Below are 12,289 nucleotides of genomic sequence, written 5' to 3'. Positions count from 1 at the left end.
TTATTTTGCCCCCTCTTCATATTAAATGAGGACTTTTAAAATTTTTATGAAATACATGGATAGAAATGGTGCTGTTTTTACTTATTTGAAACAAAAATTCCCTGAGTGAGGCAATGATCAAAAGTCAGTGAGGCAATGATCAAAGAAGAAATTTGTAGTGAGTCACAGATTAGGGAATTGCTGAAGTATTTGGACTTTCAACAGCAATTGAGTTTAATGAAAAAAGCGCGTGAAACGCATTCAAAAGTGTATTTGAACATTTTGTAGGAAATGTCATGGCTGAAAATTATCGCGACCTGGTGGCTAATCTAAATAAATCGTACCAAAAAATGGGCTGCAATATGAATTTTAAAATTCACTTTCTCGACTCACACCTTGACATTTTTTTCCTCCAAACCTCGCCGCAGTTAGTGATGTGCGCATTGAGCATTTCCACCAGGAAAACATGGAAAGCGGCACCAAGGAAAATGCAGCAACATGTTATCAGATTACTGCTGGACTTTGAATAGGGACTTGTCGGATGTTAAATATGCGAGAAAATCCTAAGAAAGAACCCATTTTTCCACATTTTGAAAATGACGATTTATTTGCTGAGACGTCCTTGAGCCATTGTTTTATTCACCGGTTATTAGAAAACAAGCCGTGATGAAAATAATCTGAGCCCAGATTTGGAATAAGCACGAAAAACACCTCTAGGATCACCCAACAACATGTCTAGGAGAGAAAAAAAGTTTTTTGTTGACCAGTGTTATTGGAGATTTACCAAAGGCAGAAGAAAACGTTAATTGTGCCGCTAAGTCGAGTTATAAGCTTCGAATTTAGTATAGGAAGAGAGAATACAGAAATCGTGGTCAATATAAATATAGGATTACGCTGGAGTCCTTTCATCGCTCTTCATGAGATGGTAGTAAATAGAAAATTTGCACGAATGACGGAATAGAATTTGGTATCGAATCGATTGGGTGGCTGAACGGGTGGTTTCCCATCCCATGGATCTGGGTTCATATCCCGAAAGAGACGGAGATTTGCCAAGGTGAAACCCGATCCCCTCTTGAGTGGTATAGTTTCCAGAAGTATGTGTGCACCAATGTACCGCTCATCCGAATTGGGCAAAATTCTGGGGGGAAAAAAAGTCTGGAGGATTGGCTAACAATGCTCGAGAACTCTGGTCCCAGCTGGAAGAGCTTTACGTCGCCGAGAGATGGCAAAGATAGTATGCGATGGGGCTAATATATCTGGAGTCAAAAAACGGGCCCTTTTCCCTATAGCGGAAGGAATTTAGAAACCAGGAAATATGCGCCCAAGCTCGCACCGATCAAAATTTTATCTTTTGCACTCCCTGTCCCGAAGGCGATTCTCTCTCCCAATCCGGATTTCGATTAAAGCCATTTTTAATCTCACACTCACTCACTCCTGCGACCATTCGAAACCTAGAAGGTCTTTGGCCTCGCCAACTAGGCGCCTCCACATTCTACGGTCGCCTGCCATGTCCAGCTGGGCTCCCATCTTTCTCACATCCATCTTAACTTCATCGCCCCAGCACATTCTTGCTCTTTTGCCTTCGAGTTTGCCTTCCAGAAATTGTTTCAGCATTGTGTCCTCACTTTTTCTATGGAGGTGGCCCAGCCATCTTATTCTCTTGCTTTGAATTATTCCCACGACATCTGGTCCTTTGTATAGGTCTCCCAACTCTTTGTTCTTCCTTATTCTCCATCTTATTCATCTTTCTCATTCTCTCATTCTGGTTTTCTTCATCTTTCTCTTTCTCATTTTCAACTTCATCTTTCTCATTCTCATCTCTTAATCTCATTCTTCATCTTCCCTCATTGGGCCGGATATTCTTCTTTAAACTTTGTTTTCAAAAGTTATGAAATAGATTAGTGTTTAATCTCAGACAACTAATTAACACCTTACACTTGGTGACTGATGCCACCGTCGGGATGAATGTTACAGATATTGAATTTTCAACACCATTTTGTGATTTTTTGATAAATGCGCCAGCATTGATGATTTTATTCTCCGCGCTGACACACTTATTCAGATTTTTTTTCATCCAATGCTTTCTCGAATAAATGCGTGGGCACTCATTTGTTATTTTCTCGTAATCAACTCAATTTAAAAAGATATTTAATTGTGTGGGCCTGATATTTTTATTTACTGACTAATATAGAGGTTAATTTAACGACGTCACCTCTCCAATTTTTAAATCAGGGGTCTTCAACTTTTTTTAATGCAAGGGCCAAAAATCGATTTCGCATCGCCCGCAGGGCCACAATGCTTCGCGTCACTTCACCACCACATCAATAAAAACACATACATTTAATTTCAAAGTGCAACAATCTTAATTAGTTAAAAAGTTCAATCAATCAATGCGATTTTTGACATTGCTTATTTGTGACGAGTGTGTCGATATTTGGTTCGCGATGCAATATTTTTTTAGCCTCTAAGGGCAGTAATAAATTAGCCGGTGGGCTGCGGGTTGAAGGCCCATGGTTTAAATCGAAATATATGTCGTTAGGGGGTGAGAATCGCTTTCAAGACTAGCAGCCCGAAAAATAAAATTCGTATTGGTGGGTGGATGGGAGGCTCCTCACTTCCAAATTTCTTCCGCCTCGTCAGAGAGTCTGCCGTTTTCGCTCAAGGTATTCTAGCCTCGTCGCGTGTTGTCTTCGTCGGCTCTCGGTGACGAAAAGCTCATCTTGCTAGGGCCAGAGTTCTCGTGCACTGTCTGCCAACATTCCAGAGTTTTTTTTTCAGAATTTTGCCCTATTCATTCGGCCGTTGATTGGAGCATCATCGGTGCATACATATTTTGGAAACGATGTTACATAGTGAGACTACTCCAAGTTTACATGCAATTCATACGTCTATCATAACATGTACATGGAATTTATTAGCTTTTGAATACTCAAACTCGCATTAGGTAATTTATTGGCTTTGAAAAAAACACTGTCATATCTTCTATTGGTAAAATATCACTGAAAGGCATACTTATCTATTCACAAAAATCGTTATTCAAAATAGGTCGCTACCGTTTTTGCATTCAGAGCGAAATTATGTACAAGGAACGCTTATTTTTTAAATCTATCATTTAGCTCTTCGACCGCCAAATGGTACGTCATGGTCTTTATGAAGCACGTAGGCGCCATTCGTTGAAAGCATAGTTACGCCCAATCTGGGTTTTTCTACCACTAGTCCACTAAAAGGCGTTGGTTGAAAGTTTAGGGGTACTTATGATTTCTTTCTCTCTCGTTGGCTATTTTGGCGCTGATTAAATAGGAGGTTTTCATAAGAATTTCGAGACACAAAATTGCAAATAAACGCAAAGTGTTAATTTTTGACCTTTCCGTTAAATACTTGGAATTTATCATTTTTTTATTAATAACCTTTCAGTTCAAAATCAATGCGTGTTCAAGCATGTGATATCCTACATATTAAACCCCAAATTTTTCTCACCTCTCCGAAGAACCATTTGGACGCTAGGGAAATTTGAAAATAGGCGTTTTATCTACGCAAAAATCCAAAATGTCTGTTATTAATAGGTATAAAAAGCCTACGATGGCTGTTTTTTGTAACTGTTGATTGGTCATTATTATAAGTTTTTCGTTTATACATTACCATTGTCAGTTTCACCGATGAAAAATGCATAATAGTCAAACTATTACCAACTAGAAATACAACCATTTACGGCTTTGCTTTGATAATTGCGGGGAAACTGATTTTTTGTGGAAATCTAAAAATAACGAATAGCAGAATAATCGAATTCGAAGCCAATATTCGAATCAATGGTCAAAACGGTTCGTCAGAGGATTAATTAATAAAAATATAAATAAGGGGTAGAATTAGAGGGAAATTATGTGTATCTAAATTGCATTTGCTCAAATTTTGCACTGAGAAGTTAATTGTGCAAGTCGATAAATCCCCAGTTGTAAAAAAACTGAAAAAATGGTGTCTATTTGCATTTTTGCAGTATTACGACGTGAAATTATGTTAATAAGACTTCAGATTCGGATTTCAGCACTCCAAAAAGCATGGATTACGGAATAAATCAAAACTTACCTAGCAAGGCTTTTTATGGCGAACCATAAGATAAACTGGACTAGACGATTAAAAGGACGCTTCTTTCTAGATCGACCGTTACGATTTTTGTGGCGATTTACACGTATAAAAATCATACGGTCATCTTTAAAATGCCTTTGTCAACTTCCCGAATCTCTTTTTGGGAAAATTTTCCTCAGTATTTACCCAGAGATTAAATTTTTACATTTGAGATGCTGACGAATGTTGAAAAACTTATATCTCTACAATATGGAAATCTTAAGAAAATAGCATTATTTTTTCAATGGTATTCCGTCAAAAAAAAAAAAAAGTACGACCGCTCAAGCAAGAGTAATGCGTTCTGTGATTCATGAATCACATGATCAATTTCACGAAAAATGTTTAGGCTTCGCTGTCACTTTTTCTATTTGATCTTAATCCCGTTCTCTCTCCTCGAACGCGTGCGTTTATTAAATGTTGCCAATCAGTGCTTATTAGCGAAAATATGCTCTTTTCCCTATGTTGACTCGTAGAAATAAACAAGTAAAATCGCTGATTTGGAAACGCGAGATACCGATAGGTAAAAGATGGTATCAGCTACGCTCTTCTCAAATAATCCATAAAAAATGTGCGTGACAAATGAATGTGTGTACTGGTTCGTGGCACGCATGACCATTGATTTTCCTCATCTTGGTACATAAATGTCCTTGAAAATCGGTTTGTTTCCTCCAAATAGCGTGTAATATCAACGGATATTCGAATGACCGAAATTTTAATTTTTTGGGAGAATTGTTGAAAAAGCTACATATTAATTACTGGTCAACCAATATTGATAGCGGTTCGGTGAATCTGGCGATATTCTAATGCGTATGACGCGCTGCTTCCTTTCGACCAAATGGAATGTGTGTATCTTTGAGACGGCCATGGAAGTGACACTAATCTAGACTTTGGCTTCTCAAGGACGTCTTTCATCGACTTCCTAGTTGGCCAATCTTGTTTCTATCTTGACTTCCTATTGACATTTGAAAAAAAAATAATCAATTTTTGGACCATCAAAGCTAGCGAAATACTCTACTTTGAGGAAAACAATTCCTTTATATTATCTTGGGCATTTGAAAAAAAAATTATCATTACTAGAAACGTCGCAAAACCATGATGCCGCTCCTTTCTATGAGGATACCTTTGACTCTACCTTTTATAAAAAAATATAGTAATGACCTTCAATACGCTTATCGGGGAAATGATAGGGAGATAGATAATATCATAAATCGTAATTCTCCTTAAAATTCCCCGTTCCACTTCGACAATTTTCTTCAACTTCAACATAAAATCAAATTTATATTATTCATGGAGGAAGGAACGTTGCCAAGAGCAGAGAAGTCAAGAGTGGAAGTACTCGAAATCTGGTGCTACTTAAGAATGATGGTGATAAAATAGATCGACCATGTAAGTAATAAGGAAGTTCTAAGAAGAGTGGGAGAAAAGAGAAGCGGACGACGGGAAGACTAAGTTGGCCACATTATGAGACATGATGGCCTGATGAAAACAATCGTAGAAGGACAGGTGGAAGGGAAGAAGGGCATGGGAGGGGCTTGAATGAGTTTCGTAGAACAGGTTTTAAAGGATGTAAATGATACGAAATACGTCGCTATAAAAAGGCTAGCGGATAGGGGAGAGGAATGGATAGATGCGTCAAACCAATCGATGATGATAGTTATTCATGGGAAATAAAGTCGGCGCGCCATAGTCAACTGCAAGATTTTATCAGTAAAATTCCTATGATGTGCTCCACTATTTTCTTACCATGTAAATAAATAAATATATATTTGTACATAAACTAATATGCCCATTGACAAACTATTGCTAACTCTATTGTATTATATTGTATATTAATTCCGATCTGTAAAATTACAGCACTCCGGCTAAGCAAAGGACACCAGGACAACGTCTTCCAAACACCACTTGACTTCTTCTGCAACATTAAATCCATCAGCATCCTTTACACGGCGGTCTACATGGGGTTTTTCCGGTTTCCCTCACGTCTCGGACGAAAGTCAGACCAATAGCCATCCCGGAGGAAAAGAGTTCCAGCTAAATATGTATAACAATGCTCATTCAAGCTCACAAACACCTGTAAACTTAAAATGCCAATGACAAGCCCTGAAGAGGAAAATTGTCCTATAACAGGGTTGATGGTGTAAATATGTCTATCTACCATAGGCGGATCCAGGGGGGGGGGGGGGCACGGGGGCACGTGCCCCCCCCAGACCCTCAAAAATATGCAAGATTTTTAATACGGTCCTAATATCATTGCGTTAGTTTTGTATTACGAGGTATCCTTGTGCCCCCCCAGAACAAAATCCTGGATACGGCCTTGCTTGTGCCCCTCCCAGAAAAAAATCCTGGATCCGCCCCTGCTATCTACTACCAATGCTATGTAAATATCCATGTACACTGGCAGCATTGGAAATAAAAGCTTTTTGAATTGAGTTGAATCTCAATAAACCGAACACAAGAGTTGATACCTTCCCGGCGAATAATGTGGGTAAACTTTTCTCGGGATTCTCGCCGGGTTAAATTTCTGCCAACGTCTCGAGCTCCGACAGGGTAAGAATCCCGAGAAAAGTTTACCCATGAGCACTGATATGTCTCTTTGGTTTTTTCACACGTGACCATTGCACAAGGAATTGCAAGGTATTACTGAGAATGATGCTATTTTTGCAGGCTACATTCTCATACGAAGGCCGTACTCAGAGACGAGTTGTCATTAATGAATAAATTTAAGTAGTTGAGATGACGGGGAGAAAGTTCGGGAATCACGTTAGAAGTAGGAGTTAGGATTTTGAGCGACTCAATGAGGAAGATGATGGCAAAAGCGAGGGAAAATGAAGGACGACTCCGAAAAGGTAAATTTAGGTCAAGAGCTGCGGCCTAAAGCTACCCACGACGCCTCTGATAGCTAAGACCAAGTGGCATTGCTATAGGAATGAAGGGAGCGGTCCGTCCAAGTCCGCGAATTCAGAACCAGGTCTGCTGTTGTGGGCGCCGCACTCTAAGAGCTGCCCTGTGTAACAAAAACCTGACTACGTCCTTGCCATTACCTCTACGCAAAGTTTGAACTAATTGTTCGCATAGCACTTCTATGACGAACTTACCAGATTCACTGGAACCGTTGAAGTCCATGGTGGCGACTTCTATGTCCGAGAGCGAACACTTGTTACAGGGAAGAGAACGGACAGCCGAAAGACCACTGTCCGAGAAGACTCGCGGTTCCCATCCGAGTGACGTCACTCAGTATTGTAATCTTGATGGGCGAAGGGGGGAAATGTGTTGTCATTGGCTAAAGGCCTTGTCCAAAGAAAGAGCCCTCTGTTTACTTGAGCAGCATTGTACGGAAAAAGACGGAGGAGGGCGCCGCATTTTCAAGCGCGAAATATCCATGAAGTGAATTAAAATTCCGTTCGATTGCTCTCAAGACGTGAGGGAATTCTAAAACAGCCCTTAAATTCTTATTCGGGATTGGGTTATTGCGGTTACCATTTTAGTCGTCATTTTCGTTGTAAACGTTTGTTGCTGCTTCTATTGCAAAACGGCTCGTGGGCGTCTCCAATGAGGGTGGAGACTTACAAAGCTAACCTCTTGGGGGATGGATTTTTTAAATCTCTTCCTGTCCAACTATGCTGTACCGACCTGACGCACGGTGCACTGACCTGGAGTGTCTATCGTCTGCAAGACATTGACGATTCTCTAAAAAAATCCAAAATCCTAAGTATAACCCCATCCCCTAACCCAGGGGCCCCCAAACTATGGCCCGTGGGCCACATCCGGCCCGACACATTAATTTCATCCGGCCCGCCAAGCAAATCCCAATGTTTTCTTACAATTGGCTCATCCAATCTGGAACCAGATTTTAATGAATTTTTTAAGTCAAAATAAGTCAGTATCATTCGTCACACCAATTTTGTTACATAAAACTAAAGACAGGAATCTATTTAGTTAGCCCTTATTTTTTCCAACGAGATATTTTTTAATTTTTCCATGTTTATACTCTAATTTATGAGGAAGTTGAACTGGCACTGATTTTTTTTAAATTCCTTCGGCCCGCTTAAATGTGAGTAATATATAATGTGGCCCTTACATTCGTAGGCGGATTTAGGAGGTGGGGTCACGGGGGATCGTGCTCCCCCCATACACTTAAAAAATAGACAAGATATTTAATGCGGTTATCATTACGTTCGTGTTTTTGTATTACGGAGACTAAATCATTTCATTTAATAACTTTCATATTAAAATAAATAGAATATTTCCCCCTCAGAAAAACTTCCTGGATCAACCTTTTCTTACATTGAAAAGTTTGAAAAGTTAAGGAGACCCCTGCCATAACCAATTAAAATGCAGCTTCACATCTATGGCTAAATTTTGATTGCTTGTCCCACAGAAGAGCCAAATTCACTATCAATTTCATATTTCATTTGTCTTGATACGATTATAAAAATAGCTCTTTACCTGCAGGTGGACATATTTAGATTTAGTGAATATTTTTACGGGTATCCACTCCATTTTGTTGACTGCAAAACTTAAAAAGAAAGAAAGTAATTCAGAACCAACGTGGGTAACCCTGGCATTAATTCCCCTTCACCCCACATTTTTCGAACGTTCGCATTTTCTCATTATTAGTGGGTTTTCTCCAATTTTTCACATCCCCTAATTGTGAGGATGTTTTCCTGCAGTAGGTTTTTCAAAGAGGGCTAAAAATTTAGGTTAAGGTTTAACCCTTAGCTTTTGCCAACAGTTTTTTGTGTAGATTTTTCTACAATTGCATTTCTATACCGACGCATTTATGAATTTTTAAGTCTTATATGTATTATTATAAAGGTTATACAACTATCTTGCGATTTTCTTTTCAGTGAGCATTTTTTATTGTGGTTTTCGATTGTATTTTCATTTGATTCTCATCTTTAAATTGACGTCGCAAACCATGTGAATAATCAATATTTATTCTACTACGAGGTGTTGAATGGAATAAATGACTTTCTAATTTCAATCTCGCCTCAGTAAAGACCTACAACTAATTTTATGTTTATTATTATCTCCGTTGGGGATTCTACGAGGGCCGTTTTTTTAACCTCCGATGGATCATGAACAGAAGACGGAGTGACTGATTAAAAATTATTTCATAGCTAAATAATGAGCACACTTATGGTGTACTTTCGACATAACCGCCTCGGCGATTGAGGTATTGGTCCTGTGGACAAGCTTAACTATACCTTCTTCATAGGATGATGCCGCCAATGACTTCCAATGAATTTTGCCTTTGTCCTGAGGCTCATCGCCCGTTTGAAAATGCTTTCGTCCTAGCCACATCTTCAATTCAGCGTGAATTCAAGATGGTCACACGGCACTAGGTCGACATTGCATGGCGGGTGATCGAAAATGTCCCATTGAAATTGCTCAATGAGCAGTTGGGCTGTATCAGCGCTGAGATGACGGGCGCTGTCATGGATCACAACACTTCCAGAGGTCAGCATGTCTCTTCTTTTGTTTTGAATGGAAATGGGCGTGATGTTTAACACTGAGCAGCTGCATTTACGCAAAAATTCTCTTTTGTCGGCATAAAGGAGTAGATATGTCAATGCTGAAGCCATTCGGCGAATTTTCTGGCAGTCGCTCCGCAGTGCTCAGTGAGCACTTCGGAGCTTGGCGGAGGAAACAATGGAGTCAGTGTAGTTAATGAGATTGCCATTACTAACTACTTACAACTAACTAACGACTAACGGTCAGAAATGAATTGAGTGTGTGGTGCAGAGGATGCGCAGTTGCCTATCCGCGCAGTATCCGCATGTCGCTCGTATGGTGTTTTTGCTGAGCTATTGGAGATTGAAAAAAATACCAACCTCGTAAATACCTAACAACTCTGATGACTGGAGCTGGCCATTCATGCATTCATCATTGTCGCCATGCACATAAGTAGGCCCAAGATCTGTTCACTCGATGTCCGGAAGACACCGCCTCAACGTGGCACATCGCATACAAGAGTAAAAAGTCAACAGCAATATGGAAATATCTGAAATCTTTATTTTAAAAATTAACCGAAAGGAAAAACTTCTACTACAAGAACTGCATATCGGTTACAAGCTAAGAGAGAGAACCAGCGGGTGGCAGAAAACCTCGCAAATTACTTGCTTGTTTTAGCTATATATATATAAGCTCCATGGCATAAAAAGAGAGAAATAGAAGACGCAAACTATAACCCTTATCTAGAAAATTAAGAAAAATTCTACAGAGAGAGCACGCCCTTTACAGCGCAAATAAAAAATAAGAGTTTTTCATTAAAAAGTGGGCTATAGGAGGGATACGAGCACCTTAAAAATTGAAGTACTCGACATTGACGATGTAATAGAAAAGAGGGCGGAATGACATTAGATATAACGGAACATCTCATGCGCGAGGGAGCTAAGGACCCAAGATTACGGTAACTTTGGCGGGTCCATTCCTACGCGTTGGTGTATCCCAGACATAAATGTTGACAGATTGAAATGAAGTCATAAAAGTGAGCTGAGTTGAAAGAGGACCTTCCGCGAAGGTTCAATAACCGCCCTTGAGGTAATAAAAGTAGGTAGAAAGTTGTTTTTTGGGGAGAGGGGTTGTTCTACCTGCCATTAAAACTCAGACTTTCCGTAAAGCGCCGAAAATGGACAAATCAACTGCCACATTGACCCTTCATCGCAAGATTTCACCACAATTGCAAAAATATCAATTATTAAAAAAATAGGAGTTCTTGGGAATTGACCGATGGAAGTTAACACTTAGCTATATGGCGTGAATTGCGGAAGACTTATTTCGCGTATGAATTATTTCTACATTGTGAATTGCAATGAAAAGCCGTTTCCAAAAAGATTTATTCTAATAATTTTCAAATTAATAAAGTGCCATAAACTTCATTGTTAGAGAAGAATTCCTGTTCATGAACGCCACCTCTGTTAGCGCATTTCTCTTCCTGATGTCCATAATGCTGCATCCGTTATCCTCTAACGCAAAAAAATGAAAAATTGCCATTAAGTCTTCTTTTATGGGTACTTGTCACCACTATTACGCCGCATTGCACTACCCTTTACAATCATCGCTACATAATCACTGTGGAAGATTGGTGACCGCATGCATAACATATTAAAACCCCGAAACCCCCTGGGCACCCCTCTCGGTGGAAAAGACCATTTATGAGGAGTAAGCGGAGCAGCCGCGGGGGGCTCCTCATCCCCAAGGCGGCGAAGCCGTTCCGAGGAGTAACTGGCGTAGGCGAGGGGGAGCTTCAGTAACCCCCGGGCGGCGAAGCCGCCCCGATATTTAAAGCGGCGCAGCCGCTGTGGGCTCCCTCCACCCCTGGGCGTTATCCTCTAATATGCTGCCCAAATAGTTGAATTGCTTGCTATACCTGCTCAAGTTTTTCCCCACACATATTTATCTAGAGCCTCACATTCCTTGCTCGCGATTCTTTAAACAACTTTGGTCTTTTTGTGATGAAATCTCATGCTACATTCCTCGTAAATCTTGTCTAACGCATTCAGTGGAGTGGAGCCCTCTCGCTGAATGACTATTCTGCACCTGATCATCCGCGAACTTCAGAGATTTTAACATAATTTCCCCCACCTTTACTCCATGGATCTGCAGCTTCCAACTCATCCCACGCCTCTCTCACTGTCTCCTCCGTGTACACGTCAAAAAGCAGCGGTGATAGAGGACAGCCTTGCCTCACTCCTCTGCCAATGCTTGCCCACCCATATTCTCCGTCCTTTGCACTCACTTGCGCAGTCACGGCCATACGCATATTACGAGTGAGTCGCCTATCCCTACAATCTACACCTATTCTCTTAAGTATGTCCATTAGCTTCACCCAGTTCCCTCTATAAAATGATCTTTCATAATCCACGATGCAGGCATACAAATCCCGGTTATATTATACGTTTTTCTCCTCTAAGGACCTCATTACCGATCTCGAGTTCACTTTCCAGAAACCAAACTGATCGTCGCCCAAGCAAACTTTTGCCCTCGCCTCCATTCGTCTGTTTAAAATCTTCAATATCACTTTCCATGAGCGTACTCAGCGAGGGGCATTGGTGGGGGGGGGTGGGGGGGGGGGGGGGGCACAGGAAGCCTAGAAGCAAAAATCGCTAATGTCTTTAAGGAAAATAATATTTTTTCAAGAAAACAATTTTAAAAACTAATAAAGAGCTATTAAAACTTCCTTAAAATG

General features: G+C 40.3%; 1 protein-coding gene across 1 annotated transcript in view; it reads right to left on the bottom strand.

Moving 5' to 3' along the window:
* The window catches only part of LOC124163820 (facilitated trehalose transporter Tret1-2 homolog), an 80,052-nt gene extending 72,774 nt beyond the window's left edge, over window positions 1-7,278 (bottom strand). Inside the window, exon 1 of the mRNA XM_046540923.1 lies at window positions 7,194-7,278. Coding sequence (XP_046396879.1) covers window positions 7,194-7,221 — 28 coding nt within the window. The 5' untranslated portion in view covers window positions 7,222-7,278. The remainder of the gene's footprint in view (window positions 1-7,193) is intronic.
* Between the last annotated feature and the right edge of the window lie 5,011 nt (window positions 7,279-12,289).

This window comes from Ischnura elegans, chromosome 1, assembly GCF_921293095.1.
Source record: "Ischnura elegans chromosome 1, ioIscEleg1.1, whole genome shotgun sequence".
Lineage (NCBI taxonomy): Eukaryota > Metazoa > Arthropoda > Insecta > Odonata > Coenagrionidae > Ischnura > Ischnura elegans.
Note: the sequence above shows the minus strand (reverse complement) of the source record. Positions and strands in the feature narration are given on the sequence as shown.